The following is an 18,868-nucleotide window of genomic DNA, read 5'->3' on the forward strand; positions in this document are numbered from 1 at the left end:
CTCACCTGCCTCATCTAGCTTTTTCAAGGACTTCTGATCTATACCCATTTGACCTTCTCATTTCGATCTCAAAGATTTCAGAGGCTCATAAAAATATACTAAAAATTATTAATTCTCTTTTATGAAAACTAAAAAAGTTACTAATTAGGAAAATAAAATAAAAATTTTCCAACTTATTCATATATTTTCCGATATATAGAAATTCGAAACTCACTTTTTATAGCTATATATATATATATGTTTTGTAAATCCTATCGGTCACGTTTGCAAAACAATTACCATGATAAATAGTAGTGCAAGGAGCTTTTCTTAGATGGTGTTCCAACTTTCAACTTCTTTTTTTTTTTTTTTGTGGCTACGGGTCATTGCATGAGATTCACATGCATTCCAATTATAATATTTAATTATTTATATGTAACTTAACTTCTAGCATCTCGCTCTAAGGACCAACCACGTCATGCATGTGGGATTGAGTTCCTCAACCTTTTGAAAAGATATATATTTCGAGATAAGAAATATAATATACTTTTAAGTGGTTGTCGTTGTTTTCAAGTGAGAGTATAGATAAACTTGTTTTACTCTGTATCTCTTAAACTTTTTTAACTACCTTGTGCTGCTTTATGAGAAGACCAAGTCACTTATTTGACCCATTTCTTACATTTTGTAATTATTTTAACACTATTTTTAGTTTGTTTTGGATCTATTGTTGGGGAGCTATCTCTTTTTTTATTTATAAGATCATGTACTTATTATTCCTTTTAGATCAAAAGTAAAAATGATATTCATCCCCGATAACTCTTTTCAGTATTCAATTGAAAAAAAAGAAAAAGAAAGAGAGAATATAATCCTCTTTTTATTTGATGGTTTAAACTTGTAATTGTCTTACATATTTCTCCAATACTTTAGTTCAACACCAAATTAAGAAACGTACAGATAAGTTTTAGAATTCAGATGCCCTTTATAGCTAGGCTTAGGCATCTAGAGTACCACCGCGTTTAAATTGTTTGAAGAATTATTCACACGTGTATTATTCCTTGCTCTAAAAGTTGAAGAGGATAAAAAATAAAAAAAAAAAAAAAAATTAATTATTTAATTAACATTTTTTCTCACGTGAGTTTAAATTTTTTCTTAATATGAATTCAAATATGTGAAACATATAATCAAATCATAACCTTTTGCTCTCATATTAAATCAGCACCGACATCCAAAAACTTAAGTTGATAAAAAATTATAAATTTAATTTATTTAATTAATATTTAAATGCAATCAAGTTAATTATGTTAAGAGGCTTAATAGCAAAAAAAATGCGGCACATGTTTCACGTATTGCAGTCAATTATAACTTAATCAGTTGAGAATTACTTCTCATAAAACAGAGATTACTAGTTCAAATTTCTCATTCTCGCACTTTCTTGTGACACGAAACGTGAATTGCATTTGGCAGAAATCGTTTTGTCGGTCCCAAGAAAGTTGGGAAGTGATGAAAATAGTATGAGACAATCACTCGTCTTTAAAGAAAAAGACACTGCAAAAAACACAAAAAAATAAAAAATAAAAAGTTAAAGACAAGCCTCCTCGGTTTGCTCAAGTCCAACCATTCCTTTAGATTATTTTAATTTGTAGTACTGTTATGGTGCATTGGTCGTGCAAATCATGCTTTTATTATTTTGTGCTATAGTATTATATATTCTTTTTTAATCCCCTCGATCTCCCTCCACTCCCTTCAGTTAATTACCGAGCAATGACCGCTGGTCCAAAAGCTTTCCAGGCATGACATGATGACATACTGCCATGGCTGCTTTTTCTTTCCTGCAATGACAGCTTCTTTGATAACCAGAGACTCTTGCTTTTGCTTTTCAGATTCTGATTTCTGCATGGGCCACGACTCACGAGTTGGTAGAAAAAGAATATGTGCCAACTTCCTTTGTTTACTGTTCACTCAAATTTAGGGTATTATTCTATAATTCTCAGGACGTGTGACCTAATATTTTATTGGACTAGCAAACCCAGATGATCCATAGATTTCAGACCCTTTTTTAAAATAGGAAGAAGAACGTGGCTAATTTGGAGTGGAAGTGGGGCTTTCGAAAAAAGTACACGCAGAGCAGGCCGGGCAACTACCACCCACCGCTATCTAAGACATGATCGATGTATATTTTCCAACCTATATTATAATGAATGGTTGTTTGAAACTTAACAACCATCCATTTGACTTAAAACATCCTCTTTTAAAAAATTAAAATCTAAGAAAATTTATAATAAAATATTGTAAAGAGGCAAAATACAAGAGAAAACAAAAAACTTTGAATCTTATTGCTTATGTAAAAATATTAATTAAATAGTTAAATTGATTATTTTTTATAAAGTCAAATTATTAAAATAATTGATGATTTAATATAATACCAAAGCAAAGAGCTAGATTTTAAACATGATTTTGTGCCTTTTTCGTTTTCTTTTGCAATAAATTCTCTTGATAATATGAACTGTGTGATAAAATTGAGATTTTTCTAAATTGTTGAACTTAGGTCTAAATCAAAATTGTGTAAATAGCAAGCGCGATGCGTAAAAGTTAATGAGCCTTAGTCATTTTCAAAAGACGCATTCAGAGTTAATGGGTCTTACTCACTTTCAAATGATGCACTAAGAGAGGAGGGGTGTCCATGACTTATAAAGTATTCATGTCATGTATCTCTTGGTGATGTGGGCCCCCTCATGTGTGACAAACTTTTAGCCAAATACGTATTCAACATCAAGAGGAAAATGCTCATCATCGTTCAATGAACCTGCTCTGATACCATATAAAAGATCATGGGCCATACTCACTATCAAAAGACACATTTTGAGAGTGAGTAAGGTCCATAAACTTTTACATAATAACACATAATCCCCTATTTGCCAAGATGTACGTTTGTGCCTTTTTTGTTTTCTTTGGCAATAAATTTTCTTTAACAACGTACATGAGTTTTCTTTTTCTTTTTTTTCTTTTTTTTTCCTCTAGGATTAATGGCACTTCACGATTTTAAACGCTTTATTGGAATACTATTTTTTTTTTTTTTTGACATGATTGGAATACTATTTTAAGCAAACATTTATTCTTTATAAATACTTAACCAAAAATTAACTTTAATTAATATTGTTTATAAAAAAATTTAGTAGAAAAAGTTCTTCATAAATACTTAGCATAAAATAAATAATTATGTAATCAAATTTGTGTATACGTAAATAATATTAAAGAAAGTAACTTTAATTTTATTTATAAAAATTTTAATAAAAAATGCTATTCATAAATACTTAGCCAAAAATTAATACTAAAACACACGTTTTACTCAAAAGCGACATTTGTCGCAATTTTAGCTAATTATTTGTCCATGTGTTGGGCCCTTATCCCTTTAATTAGAGACAAAAAGCCGCAGTTTCTTTGCTAGACGTCCCTTCCCCCCTCCCTTTTCTCATAGATGAGATGACTCGCAGAATTTTCCACATGCCAGGCACAGCAAATTTCTGGTTCAATTCAATCGGGAACAGGGGAAATATGATGTAATTAACTTCCTTTTACTCGGTTTAATTGGCAGTAGGCCACAAAGAAGAAAATAAAGTCACCTAAGGATGTTTAATATTTTTTGTTTTCTATTCTCCAAAATAAAAATATTAATAAATAACTCAAAATGTAAAACACTTAAAAATTATTTTTATTTTTATGTCACATGAGTACATTGTTTTTTTTAATTAGCCTCGTCCTACCCAGTTGTATTGATTTCGAAAAAACAAATTAATCATTTAATTATGAATAATGCTAAAAATTATATTTTTATTTAATTATTATCGCATTATGTTATTTTATTTTTTTTATTAAACAAAGCATTGACATGTTGCCATAATAAAATAATGGTAGAACTCATCAAGCAATTAGCATCATATTATTGTCAATTAACACGATGATGATGATGATGTGATAGTGATGTGAAAAATCCCCGAGGTATGGATAATCACTAATCAGTACCAATGATGGGTAAAAAGTGTTCAAAGTAAAATGAGAGTTTCCAGAAGCAAAAACCATCAACCTCCTTTTTCTTACCGTATCTATTATCTAATATTGGGACAACGTGATTCCTTGTGGGGAACATGAAGTGGGTTTTCGTATGTTTGAGGGGTCGGAATGAAGTCCAGGTCACAGTCCACAATGGGCATGATGCCAAGAGCGTGCCGCACGTTATGCTTCTGTGGATGTGCTATAAGATTGTAGCAATTTATTTTAGTCCATAACACTTCCAACACTTGTCCACCAGATATTTTGGGCATAAGATTCTCATTTCAAAGTAACGCTATTTATTTTATGGTCAAGATTTAAAGTTGATGCATCAAGCAGTGGTGTATATAAAAATAATATTAATATGTATTTTTAAAAAATGTAAATAATATAAAATTATATACACGGTTAAATACACCAAATTAAATATTAATTATGAAATGGAGATGATCATTGTTCATCTTTTTACCGTTTTAAAGCGTAATATAATTCGAAAGAAAATAAAAAATAAAAGCATAACATAAAGAGTAATACTATTATTCACGTCCATTTATCAAATTTATTTTATAATATTTATATTGGCTGATTTAATGAATATTCAAAAGATATATTTTAGGGAATTATGACTATTTCTAAAACGTGGAGATAAACCGCACATACTTGTTTTCTTCTTCTTTTTTGTTTTAATTTTTTTTTTCCAGAAAAAAATAATAATAAAATTATCTTTTAACGTGGCGTAAATGTAAAAATATATTTTAATAAACATCTAGGCTATTAACTGAACCCATATTACAGTATACTTGTTATGTTGTCCTAGATATTTTATTGGCTAACTTTATTAAGAAAGGTTCAATTCTAATTAAATTCATGAAACTTTATTGAGCAAACGAGATAAAAAGATTTGTAAATTAAAGTACACAGTAGAGTATTGAACTGAGACTAATCTTTGCTAATAATAAAATTGTTTTATAGTCTAACGATGCTTAATAATAACTCTTCACACCTGCTTATTACACCGGTTAACTTAACGTTTTTTAAGTTACTTCTTATGTTACTATGTCACGTAATTAATCTAGTGTAAAATGAATTTTGAAAATTATGAACTTCAAAAGCTGATAAAATCCTAAAAAAAGTAAGCATTTCAAGAGTATATGAAGTTAACGGAGCAATATTTCAATATGTGATCAAGTCACTAATGTATATATTTTTTTTAATATATAAATACATTAAAGAAGAACTACAACCAATAGCAATAAAAAAAGGGTTTTGTAATTCAATAATAAGTTCCAAAACAAACAAAGTAAACATAAATTAAAAGGGAATGCATAAAATGAATGACGCAACCTTATGAATTATTGGCACGAACATTAAGAAAAGTGGCCTTATTTAAGGCGGTTATACAAGGTACGGGGAAGGCCATGACGATCGCGAGACCCTTCAACCCTACTTGAATTCATAGTAAAAGGGACGTAGATAGTAGCATGATCATCGAAATATCGTTCAACCCTATCTAAACACCAATTGGGAAACAACAACAGAAACATAAAAACCAAGAGAAACGAATAAAACCCAATAAACAACTATGCCAACAACGGAGATGGCGAGGTGGAGGCACGTGAAGAGGTGAAGGAGGGCGCGAGAGGCAGCAATGGAGAGTAGAGAGGCCAGTGATAACAATGGTGAAACTCTTTGGAGGGAGGAACTCGCCGAAGACGTTAGATCTAACTCAAAAAAGCTAGATCTGAGGGCTTGTTTGACAAATAATAGAACAGAACAGAGTAGTGGGTTGTTAGTTTTGGAATTAGTAAAAAGTGATGATGTGATATAAAACAAAAAGAATTTGTATAAAAAAATGAAAAAATTTTGTATTGTAGTGAATTTTTTTATTTGAATAATAATAAAAAATTATTGATGTGATATAAAAAGTGAAAAAAATGATAATGTTTTGATGTTGATTGTTATTGGAAAATATAAAAAAAAAAAAAAATGTGAATAATGACTTGCACTATTCTGTAATGTTTTGTAGCTCATGAAATTCAACACAAATCTTAGGAGGTTAGGTATCGCAGCCGAGCAGTAGAGATAGCAAGGTAAAAGTCGATGGATTGATAAAAGAGGCAAATAAAGCCTCCAAAGAAGCAAAAAAGCTTTAAAAGGGAGGTGGAGGATTCCATGGCAGCTTGGCTTGTAGAGGAAGTCTTGTAACGCATAGAGGAAGTCACTAATGTTAAATGACAAGGATCACTGCTGCATACTGCCATAATGATGGCATAGAAATGATATATAGGCTTTGTTTGGCAAGTAACTTGCCATGCCAGAATAGAATAGTAGGTTATTATTTTTTAGAATTAGTAAAAAGTGGTAGATGTAATATAAAGTAAAAAGTTTTGTATAGAAAAGTAAAAAAGTTTTGTATTTTAGTAAACTTTTTATTTGAATAGTAATAAAAAAATTATCAATGTTATATAAAAAGTGAAAAAAGTACATTTACTTATTAGAAAATGTAAAAATGTGAGAAAAAGTACATAAATAGTAAAAAAACACTATTTTGACATGGCAAGCCACTTACCAAACATGACCATAATCTTTTCACTTTTATTTTTTAATAAAAATGTTATTTTATATCACATCAATCATTTCATGTTACTATTTTAAACAAAAATTTTACTACAAAACTCTTTACCAAACAAACGGACCGGCCGTTTGGTAACCCATTGTTTTAAGAAAATTTTTTGTTAGGTAGTAATAAAATGTGACGATGTGATATAAAATAAAAATAAGTTTTGAATTTTTTTTTTTTAATAAAAAAGTAAAAAGAAAATTGTTTTGTAGTTAATGTTTTTTTATTTGAATAATAATAAAAATTAATTGATGTAATTTAAAAAGTAAATTTTTTTTTTAAAAAATGTTTTGAATATTTTTTTCTTTTAGAAAAAGTGAAAAAGAAAAAAGAAAAAAGAAGAAGAAAGAAAGGAGAGGGGAGAGATTACCAAACAGGGACGCGCCATCCCATCGTTTTTTACAATCTTTCTCGTGTGCCTGTGCCTGGTAGTTGGTAGGGGTACAGAGTACTGATTGTCCTGCCATTTTATTGCCTTTTGATTTTTCTCTCGGGGCCCCAATTTCAACTTTCTAGTCCCAAACTTAAATTAAAAAAAGTATTCAACAAAATATGGCAAAATAAATAATAAAAAAAAAGTTTAAATAAATATAAACAAAAGACAGTCGATCTCTTTGTATAAATTGGCTTCTACCACGCCATTTCCGTCCAAACAAACATCTACCTTCACAGGCAAGGAGAGAGAGTGAGACAGAGGAGCAAACAATTGTATCTCTTTCCCGCTCACTCTTTGCCCCTCAGGAAAAGGAAATCAGAGAACAAAGACAGCGAAAAGAACAAAATCTGTAGAGCAATACATTATCACTGCCATTAACGCCAGGCAAGATCTATCTACATCTGTAGGTTTCTTCTCTTTCTCTCTCTCTATCTCTATATCTAAAGGTTTCTACTCGCTCGAGTCCCACTTTACTTTTTGTAATATACTCTCTCTCTTGATCTGCTACAGGTTTTGACTGAAATATGATTTTTTTTTTTTCCTTTAATTTTTTTTCCGAATTTGGCGAGCCAGAGATTGTATTGTAGCTTTTGGGTATTGTTACTTGGACCATATTTTTTTGAACCCTAGCGACTCTGTTTGGTTCCCAGGATGAGGGTAAATTCGATTTTTGCACTCGGTGCCGTTTGTTTTATGCGGAATGGTTTAAGATAATTGTTTGATATTATTGTCGATGCCAGTTAAATGCCCTTATTATGTTTCTCTTCCTACAGTTTCTTAGAAACCTAACGGATTTTTAGATATTTTTGTGCTAGTTTGATGCAACAGACAATGGGGTTTGAGCTTGATATTCTCGAGTTTGATTCTTTCCGTGCATAATTTTGTTTACTTGGTTGATACGTTGTTTTGGATATGGTTTAGCACTTCTCTTTTCAGCATTTGACGGAAAAGGAAATTGTGTTCATTATTTTCTGCGCAAAAGTAGATTCCTTTGGTTGCTAAATAGGTGTTGTGTTTCGGGAAGAAACAAGAATTTTGATTTTGTTATTTTTCTTTTCTTCTTAATTATTTGGGACCCGCGAAAAGTAAAGCCGAGTAAAATCATCTGGGATTTTTTTTATAAGGTGAAGGTATTTTTTTTTTCTTGGAACGGAGATGTGATATATCCTTGAATCACGGTACACGATTGCATGATTTGCTTACGATTTTTGGTTCCTTATTTGGTGAAATAACTACAAATCTGGCGAAGGTATTGTGACTATTTTATTGATGATCACTTATATTTACAAATCAAAACGTGTACATAAAATTGGGTTAAATTGATGGTTTATTTTTACTTAAACTTTTATCACAAGCTATATATTTCCTTATGATCAGGAAAGATTTCTTTTCCAACTTAAATTTTTTAAGAGGTTTTTTCCCATTTCAGTGATGGCTGTGGTTATAAATTATGTCCCTTTTGCTTGGAATTGTAAATTTGAGACTTTTCTTGGTATTCTTCTCTGCTATGCTCTTTTATTTTCTTAATATTTTTTTCTTTGATTTTTTGTTTTCTTTAGAAGTTTTAATTTCTTTGTTTATGTTAATGTCAATTGGATTTACGAACTGTAGTACTGGAGACAAATGCTTGAAACTTCAAGGGGTATGTTTCTCTCTGCCCGTATTTGTGTGTGTGGAAAGATTAACCGCAGTTATAATTTTTATTGTTGAACTTAAAAATTTTCAATATATTTTGGTATCTAGAGGCTGGAGCCAGAGAAGAAAAAGATAATATATGGAGGGCGGCGCAGGAAGAGGTTTGGAATGCCAGAAGACTATGGATGGGAAGGCGAGTAACGGGAATGGCTCGGAGAAGGTTATACCATCTTGTTGCTTGAAGGCTAGGGCTTCAGTCCCTGAGCTCGAGGCAAAATGCCATTCTACTGTTGTTTCTGGGTGGTTTTCAGAAACTCATTGCTCTGGTCATTATCTATGATTTTTCTGTTTTCCTTGTGCTTGTTGTACATGGTGTCTACCCTTATATAGGCACATTATTTGACCTAAATAGGTTCATATCACTCACCTGTTTTCTTATCTTTCTATTACAGGGAAAGCTAGCAAAAAGGTTTATTTTAACAACCCGATGTGGCCTGGTAGGCATTACTTTCATACTTCTTATGCATTACATGTTCTCATATTCATGAATAATTTTCATAGATCTTGATATTGTATTCTTTTTTTTTTTTTTCTTTTCTTGTTGAAATGTTGATATTGTATTCTTACAGATGGATAAAAGAATTTTCCCCCTTTGTAAATGTGCATTTTTGAAATGATAAAACCTTAGCCAATCAAATTCTTCTGATGGTAATAGCTGCAGGAAATAGCATGTGAAACTCTGTAATCCCTCTTCATTATGTGACCTTTCTTATTGTTTTGATATATTTAGAAACATTATCACATTAGAGAAAACCTGATGAAAAATATACACGGTTTATGGCATTGAGAACAAGGAATGCTAGAGCTTTTTGGTATTGATGTTAGTCACACCTTCTGCTTATACTAGGAAACTATAAATTTTTTTGAAATGCTTTAACCTCTAACTTAATTTAGTGAATATGCATCTTTTGATCATATTTAGGAGAAGCCCATTCACTAAAAGTGGAAAAGGTTTTGTACAAGGGAAAGTCAGACTTCCAAGAGGTCCTTGTTTTTGAGGTTTAGCATTCTTACCTTGCTGAGTTACTTTCTTTTGTCCACTTATCCTTTGCATTCTTTATAATTTTTCCATATCAGTTGTTAAATGCCAATTCTTTTGTCTGCAGTCCTCAGCCTATGGGAAAGTGCTTGTACTGGATGGCATTGTTCAACTGACGGAGAAAGATGAATGCGCCTACCAGGAGATGATTGCTCATCTTCCTCTTTGTTCAATTCCGTCCCCCAAAACTGTAATTTCATTTGAAAATCATGGTTTTGAAGTCACTGCTCTTAATTAGATTAAGTTTTCTGGGACCTTTTACTTCTGCGTGACTTTGCCTTTTGGTTTTCTCCTTTTCATTGTTGGCATAATGCTTAGTGTTTCTAAAATTAATTTTATAGGTTTTGGTTGTTGGTGGTGGCGATGGTGGTGTTCTTAGAGAAATTTCTCGCCATAGCTCTGTGGAGCAAATTGATATATGTGAGATAGATAAGATGGTCATTGATGTAAGTAGATGATGTTGCGTGCCCTCTTCATGTGATAACCTGTTGAGTTTTTTTTTTTGGTGAGTTAATGAACTGATGGGTTTGGTTTCTTCTATTTTAGGTCTCTAAAAAGTTTTTTCCCGAGTTAGCTGTTGGATTTGAGGATCCTCGCGTTCACCTTCATATTGGTGATGGTATGTTCAAAATTTTTCCCTTTTTTGGTTTCTGTTGAAACGGCCTGGGTGTAAGGCTGTGCGCCTGTGGTTAATCATACATTTTATTTTTGACAGCTGCTGATTTTCTTCGGCATGCACCCAAAGGGAAGTATGACGCTATCATTGTTGATTCATCAGATCCTGTGGGTATGTTGTAGTTTTTTGATTTGTTATGATTCATTCCACATTCAGAATGGAGTGCTGTTGCAGATTAGTTTCTGAGGTGGATTTATAAGCATTTATTTATTTGTTTTATGAAATTTCTTTAAAAAAAGACATGGTTTGCCTGAAATCTGAAATATGCAGTCAGATTGTTTTGGAAATACTGAAAGCTTTGATTTCCTTTTGTTTTCTGTAATTCTTTTTTAATTTTTGAAAATCTGTTGCTTATCAGGTTCGATATTAACCAAAACCTCACTCATGGGGTTCCTTTTTTTTGATATAGGTCCTGCGCAGGAGCTTGTGGAGAAGCCTTTTTTTGAGACAGCAGCGAGAGCATTAAGGCCTGGTGGTGTTCTTTGTAACATGGCAGAAAGCATGTGGCTCCATACACATCTTATTCAAGATATGATCTCTGTTTGCCGTGAAACATTCAAGGGTTCTGTTCATTATGCCTGGGCTAGTGTCCCAACATATCCAAGGTATTGATGTTCCATACTCCATTTTCCTACATTATTGATTAGCATTTTGCACTTTGCTGTCAGCTTATTGCCTTTTCTGCCTTGTATGTGCTCAAAATGCTAAAGAATTACTGAAAATAGGTTGTCTGTTTATTGGCTTTGCACTGTCTGGACTTTTGTGTTTGTTGGTTTCTCAACGAATATTGTTGGAGTGTCTGTGGCAAATTTGTTATTGTGATTCAGTTGGACTTTCTGATGTGAATAAGTAGTCAACTATAATTAGGTTACATCTCATCTCATTCTTCCTTGTGGAATGCTTTCCTGTGCCATGCAGTGGTGTGATAGGATTTCTTATATGCTCAACTGAGGGGCCTCCTGTTGATTTTGTAAATCCTGTCAATCCTATTGAGAAATTAGAAGGAGCTCTCAAGCATAAAAGAGAACTAAGGTTCTACAACTCAGAGGTAAGATTTGTTTATCATTATCATTATCATTATTATTATTGCTGTTCTTGTTGTTGTTGTAGCTGCTGTTGCTATTTTAAATTCAGCTTCAATTGATATTTGCCATACAGCCTAAGCAACTTAATTCTTTTTTATTGATGAGCAATGAGAGATAACAAATATTTACACAATATAGCTAGCAAAAGCTGAATTTCTTTGATACACACTAGACGCTAAAATGATGTAACAGAGTACCCTGAGTAACTGTGATCAGGTTTTGGAGGTAAACTAGGCATGCCCTGAGTAATTAAATGAGGCTTTCTTAAACCTTTTCTGGTTGTAGGTCTTGGTGATGCATCGTCATCTTTGTTCCATTCTATTCTGTTATTATTATAAACTTAACACTAGCCCTACATTTTATAATTGCGAACCTAGAGTACCTTTGCTTTTGAATAAAAATCCTTATTTGCACTGTGGGTGAAAAAATAAATAAAAAAAGAAAAACCACCCATATTTGTGTCACATAAACACATGCACGCGCTACATGACTTGAAACTAAATGGCATTGTTTTTGTGACAGATGCATTCTGCTGCCTTTGCCTTGCCATCCTTTCTGAAAAGGGAGGTGAGCTTGCTTCGTAATTCTCCGACCCCCCGGCACAAGGAATCTGTGTTTCCTAGTTTATCATTAGCAGGCCTAGTTTGATTTTTCAGATAATATGGAATTAGTCCCGCATTGGAAAGTAGACGCTGGGTGATTATTGCACAAGTGTAGATGGGGCAGTAAGCTCTGTTCTAGCTTTTAGTGAGGATATCTATTCTTGCCTGTAATATTATCGCCTCCAACAATCAATTTGTGGGTAACTACTTTTATAATATACTAGCTTTGTGTCATTGTCATGTTCCGTGGCCGCTGAATTTCTTCGTAATGTTGAGGCTGTAAGTCTTTAATTCGATTATGGGTTCCAAGGCCTCACAGTGAAATGTTAGAAGTGAAAGCCTCTCTTATTATGTAAAGAGTTAAATGTTTTTATGCCATTTTTGGCGCTTTTAGATGTGTGCCAACTGCTTAGTTTACAAGGGAACACCTTAAATTTTATATACAAGAATATTTGCCAACTGCCTAGTTTGTTAACACATTTCTTTTCTTTTTTCCTTTCTACCAAAATAAGTAAAAATATTAACAATAATTTTCACATAAAATTTAAAATTAAGTTCACCTTTTTTCTTTTTCTTTTATTAAATATTTTCAACCAAAATACAAAAAGCATAATTTTACATTAATTACTCACTGGGGTAGATTCTATTTGTTTAGTTAGCCATCAGAAGAATAAAATAGCTTGACTTATTGCATAAAGACATGCATTCTACATCAAGCTACAACAATGAAAAACTAAAAACACACATTCAACAAATAACAATCTGTTGCAATTCAACAGTTTTATTAATTAACAAGTTCTTCATTTCCTAATTCTACCTTCACCATTCGGAATTCAAACAACTAGAAACTATATCACGGGCAAACCAGTGGACTCTACAACTTAATTAACAAAAAGACCTTCAGAACAAACTACTTCTTTTCAACGTGTGGCATTGCTAGTCTTGAAGCACCAAGAGCATGACAGCTCGTGCTGTTCTGTGCACTTAGCCATTTAGGGAGAATTTTGTGCTTCTTTTGTAGTAGAAACTATATTTTTCCAGTCGTTGACCGTAAGAGCGAAGGCTTCAACTTTTGTAAGGGTTATGACAGTTTTGGATATTGGGAGGTTGGATAGTTTGGGTGAGGGGGAGCCGTTGAACCCCCACTCTAGAAGTTCTTCTCCATAGAACTCACCTTTTTCAATACACTGAGGGCTTGAGGTGGTTCTCTCACCATTCTCACCATTGTTGGTTTTGAAGCACCATAAACTGCCTTGCGTGATGAAGATCATCGCAGTGAGTGGTTCTCCCTCCCGGAAAATGTAGCTGTTCTCAATGTAGTACAATGGCTTGAGAGATTTGCAGATCAATTGCAGCAGATCTTCATTTTTATTATTAAGGATTTGCACCTAGATTGCAAACAACGAGAATAATAATGAGGAGTCCAATATAGAAATGATTATACGAGGGGGAGTGCATGACTATTTATAGTCAAGAACTAAAACAACTTGCAAGTGCCAAGGCCACTTCTATCATCGACTTTTGTTTACTTTCTTCAAATCAAAGAATGTACCAACCCTTAACATATCACCAAGTTAGTCTCACATTAAAAAAATTAATTATTCACATGAAGTGAATGAATTATAAAGAGCTCATTAGTACTAAGTCTCATATTAGTTGTTTATTAAGTAAGTCTGGACTTTATAATTGATTCTAATTAAGGAGTTTCAATTACAATTTGACTAATTTTTTTAGAGTGATAAAACAAATGTGACTAGTACTTTCTCTAATTTGTTACACCAACTGTCTTCAACATGAATGCTAAAATGGGGTTCTTGGATAATGAACAACTGCACCCTAAATATCTATTCAATTCATTTAAAATAAAATTATATTGTCTATCCATTTTTATACTAGTTTAAATATTTCCTACTTTTTACGTTATTTTTTCTTTTTTACATTTCTTCACAAGAAAAATAATATAGTTTTCAATTGAACGGCTATTTTACTCCATCCGAAAAATTAAACTTAAATATCAATTCAATTCATTTAAAATAAAATCATACCGTCTATCCATTTTTATACTAGCTAGTTTAAATACTTCCAACTTTTTATTTTATTTTTCTGCATTTTTTCCCAAGAAGAATAATTGTATAGTTTTCAATTGAATGGCTATCTATTTTCTTTGAAGGAAACAAATATACTCACTTTTTTTAGCAAGGCAGGTAAACAAAGATGGTGCTTTATCTTTGTCATAAGATCTTCATCTTTGGAAATATAAGAGATCGGGTTCTCTATATTAAAATCTTTATTTTCTTTCAGTTCGTGTCGTATGCAGCTGATGATCGGCTCTTTCATATTGTCAGGGAGATGGTTTGTAGCCATCCATGACTCTATTTTTGTTTTTATAAGTCCCATTTTCCATTCGATCTCCTCCAACAACTTCTCAGCTGCCTTCTCAGTTGCCTTCTCAGATGCCTTTTGCATGTATGTCTGTTGCACAAGTCGTTTGATCTATCAAATTACTGTAAAATGTTGAATTTATTCATTTATAGTACTAATAATATATACAATTGACCTTCTCATAACTAATATTGTATTACATCTAGAAAAAAACTTTTAACTATCAAAATTACTGTTTAATAAAATCTGTTGTCGAATTTAAGAAATTTTTGAATCAACAAGATCGACTTCTACCCAAAAACTAGTCCATGCAGAAAACTTTCAACTCTCATTAACCTTTCAAAATATAGAAATGACACAAAATTACATAGTCTAAACTTATATTAAAAAAGAAAAAGAAAAAACTTTAATGCGTTTTCCCAATTAATAGAGAAGGCTGAACATTTTTTGCTAGTTCGTGCCTTAATTATCCTCCCTCGCAACAGCTTGCACAAGTAACCAATGAAGTTATAGTTGTGGCCGTACGTGTCTTCCTTAAAACAGTAAGGCTTACAATCTATGTAAGAAAAACTTGAACAAAGTGCATGTAATGGATGCGTGGAAAAAAAAAGGGGGGGGGGGGGGGGGGGGGGGGGGGGGGGGTAAAAAAGAGGAGGTTCGAAGATATATATCATTTAAATAATTTAAACAAAAAGTCCAGGTCAGGACTGATATATCTCAAAGAAAAGATATTTTTTTTTTTGTCCAGAAATAAGGCTAATTAATTTTATAAATATATACTATAATTGGAAATTGTTTTTTATTCTTGTATTTAATTGTTCACTAGTTTTTATAAGTACTAGAACTATTAACTATACATGCAGTACCATAAAGGAGTTTGTGTCCATAGTCCATACATTTATAAGCATAACTTTAATTTTTAACCGTTCAACTATAATTTCCATATATAGTAGTTACTACTTACGGCAACCATATGATCTAATGCTGACTACACACCTAATTATATGAATAAGGGTCTTGTATCTTAAAAAATAAATAAAGATGTCGAGCACCAACCTGCGCATTTCCGATGAACAACAAAAATATCATCAAACCAAAGATGGAAATAAAAACTGCGAAGCAATTTTCCCATATGTAATTACTTGTTTGAAGGTTTGAACCATAAGAACTGCAAAAATTGGACAACTAGATTAATGTATGAGATAATAACCCAATTCAATTAATGTGTAACATCACATGCTTATTGATAACATCTAAACATTGATAAAAACTATTTGATTTGGAGCAATAAATTAAGAGACCAGTATATATGCGCAAACCTCAAATTTCGAAGGCCCCACGAGAAACAGTGCATGATCTTTTGTGGAAAATTTGTTGACGACACAGTACTAGATTGAAGGGCTTCAAGGAATATTCCAAAATCCATGACCTTTGTATTTGGTGTTTGTATAGGACAAACATCTTCTATAAGTATGTCATTTTTTTCATTAAAACGACATATTAAAGAACTCGATTTACATCCATGATGTTTTTTACAGGCTTGGTGCCAGCAAAACATCTCTCGTTGGATAGAGAAGAAGTACCAAAGGCCACCAACTACCTAAAAGACCAACACAAGACTTTTAAAGATGAGTAAATTCTACAGATATATATACTAGAAAAAGAAAAAGAAAATGCTAGTTCCACTTAAAAGGAAAATGTAAAAAAATAGTAGTACCAGATGATTTTGAGAAGGAACTGGGCTCATAGGGAGTTTTAGTATTTAAAATGGGGATTTTGTTGCGGTGTTGGTTTTGCTAGACTGCTGTAGTTTGTAGTGCGAATGTCATAATTTTTTTTAGAAAATTGATAGTTTTGTATTTCTCAATTTGCTTTGAACTCAAGTTTTAGGTAGAAACATGAGTGTTGTAATCTCTATTTTATTATACTGGCCGGATTGATTGGATTTGTCATTTTTTTTTTTGTCTACAGTTAAAAGGATTTAATTTTCATGTAACTTTTACATTTTCTCTTGTGTGTTTCTCACTTGGTATTTGATTAATTGCTTGTGCCATTTTTTTTCTTCTATTTGTTTTGTTGCTTGAGATATTAAAAACTAGTCATCAAATTGTTTGAAAATAACCTAGCAATTTACTAAATAGCATTATTAAAAAATGAATAAGCACAATGAATACTTGTGATTAATTATCAAGGTATTTTCATCTGAAATGTAAAGTTTTATAAAGAAATTCAATGAAACTTTGAGAAAAACCAGAATTATTAAAGCAAATCTGAAATACTTATAAGCATTAAAATAATTAAGTTATATGGGATCATCAAACTTACATGGCTGGTAAGGATATATAGAAAAATATTGAATGCAACCTTAATCCATAGTTTTCTGGAACGATTGGGAAGTTTTGTTTTGGTATATTCCCTCCATGATTGGTGGAGTCGAAGAACTCTTGGCGCATGTTGCAGGGCATGGAGAATAATAAAGACGTTTTGGAGCTCCAATGTGTTCAAAAATCTCGATCTTGTGAAAATAATTGGAATCAAAACCTGGACAAATTACAACGATCAGAAAATATAAATTGCTGAAAAAGAAAACCCATTAACCAAAACACATAAGTTGTGTTTTGGTATATTCCCTCCATGATTGGTAGAGTAGTCAAAGAACTCTTGGCGTATATTGCAGGACAAAGAGAACAATAAAGAGGTTTAGGTTTGATTGTAATTAGTTTGATAATAATCACATCAATCAGATTTGATTACCATTTTTATTTATCTCAATATATACTCTTATAAATAGGAGTATTTTATATTGTAAATCAATCAAGTAATAAAAGCATAATATACCCTTTTAAGTTTTATCTTGTAAACGTAAGTTATAGACTAAACTATATAAAAATCTCTTGTGCTCTTATTTTATTGTTCCACATATTTATCTTTAGTTTTTTATTCTATTATGTTTTTTTTTATTATGGTATTAGAATTAGAATTGTAAGCTAACACTAATGTTCGATCCAATTGCCCTATGAATATATTGTCTTCTCATTGTTTTCTTCTATTTTTCTGCAAATTATTATCATATTCTTAATTAAAATGTAACTATAATTAATAGACATTAATATATCCAAACCCATATGAAATCAACGAGTTGATCGAATGTGGGTCACCTTATAATTTACGCTCTAATTAAAAGTGACCCAGGCTTTAGAGATAGAGGAGCCAAATGATGAACTGAACATCAATAGCCCTAAGCCCTTTTGGAGTGGGAATGAATCCCACGTATCTTATGCTCAAGCAGCTCAACATAGTGTAAATTAAATCACTATGATAGAATTCCTCATTGCATAGTTAAACTTGGAAAAAAAAAAAAAGGTTTAGAAGCAAAAAGGTCTCCCTTACCTGTGGGATGGGAAGAAGAGCGAGGATGTCAAGTGCTGCGACGTACAACCTCAGATACATCTTTGTAGTTTTTTGCCGAGGCTCCCGATCATGTCTACGACGAATGTATCCCAAAATGATTTTTCCAACATAAATCATATCGAAGACCGTTCGAAGACAAAGAGCTATGACCGTCAATCTTATATCGAACTTAAGACACGTGCGATTTTTGCCGATCACAGGAAAGTACAAGAACAAAGAGTCCACAAATAGTACTGCCATTAAACGCAACAATAGAAATATTGCAGGCCAATTTTTCTTAAACATGGAAGTTAGCTCTGCCTTATTTGAGTCAAGAATTTTGTTAATGCAATTAACTCCATCATCCTGGCCACCAAATTGGTTCTCAATATCCAAAATATACCTGATCGAGCAGAATGTAACAAGCAAAGAATCATTAGAAAAAAAAAAAAAAAAAAAAGACAAAAAAGTACTTTTTTATAGTCCCTTGGAGGCTTGTGCCACTACTAAATGATTGTATTGGGGTTTCTTGATCAGCCTCGTTTTCTTCTCTTATAGTTGGGCTCACAAGAGCCCAAAAATTCAAACTAGCGTAATAATTTTTCAAATTGTTAAATAATACACTAAAAAAAAAAATATTATATTTTGTTTTTAACATTTTCAATGATTTTAGAGTGGCTAAAATTGTTAAATAGGTTAAAAATTTCCATTCTATTTGGGTGTACATACGTATCATAGCTATGCACAAATTCCAATAACAATGCAGGTTAATAAAAGGTAGAACAAAAAAATCAATATTTAATATATAAAATAATTTTAGGGTACGTGGTTTGTGACAGATATCATTTTATAACTATTATTTGTTGTTTAATGCTAGTTTATTTGATCTATGCAACCATCAATACGTACTATAGGAT

General features: G+C 32.0%; 2 protein-coding genes across 2 annotated transcripts in view; one reads left to right on the top strand and one right to left on the bottom strand.

Moving 5' to 3' along the window:
• Nucleotides 1–7,284: 7,284 nt before the first annotated feature.
• LOC133857593 (spermine synthase-like) lies at nt 7,285–12,413 on the top strand. Its single transcript, XM_062292864.1, is given in 12 exon segments — nt 7,285–7,485; nt 8,826–9,043; nt 9,170–9,214; nt 9,700–9,776; nt 9,884–10,006; nt 10,158–10,262; nt 10,363–10,435; nt 10,532–10,603; nt 10,902–11,097; nt 11,411–11,540; nt 12,100–12,171; nt 12,174–12,413. Coding segments are annotated over 11 exon segments (1,107 nt in total). The 5' UTR covers nt 7,285–7,485; nt 8,826–8,856; the 3' UTR covers nt 12,201–12,413.
• Nucleotides 12,414–12,932: 519 nt separating this feature from the next.
• LOC133857584 (cyclic nucleotide-gated ion channel 1-like) overlaps nt 12,933–18,868 on the bottom strand; it is a 52,093-nt gene continuing 46,157 nt past the window's right edge. Inside the window, exons 3-8 of the mRNA XM_062292853.1 lie at nt 17,952–18,354; nt 16,887–17,102; nt 15,881–16,161; nt 15,618–15,729; nt 14,367–14,651; nt 12,933–13,567 (exon numbers count right to left, since the gene is read on the bottom strand). Of these exons, the coding sequence (XP_062148837.1) occupies nt 13,172–13,567; nt 14,367–14,651; nt 15,618–15,729; nt 15,881–16,161; nt 16,887–17,102; nt 17,952–18,354 (1,693 nt within the window). The 3' untranslated portion in view covers nt 12,933–13,171. The remainder of the gene's footprint in view (nt 13,568–14,366; nt 14,652–15,617; nt 15,730–15,880; nt 16,162–16,886; nt 17,103–17,951; nt 18,355–18,868) is intronic.

This window comes from Alnus glutinosa, chromosome 1, assembly GCF_958979055.1.
Source record: "Alnus glutinosa chromosome 1, dhAlnGlut1.1, whole genome shotgun sequence".
NCBI classification, from domain to species: domain Eukaryota; kingdom Viridiplantae; phylum Streptophyta; class Magnoliopsida; order Fagales; family Betulaceae; genus Alnus; species Alnus glutinosa.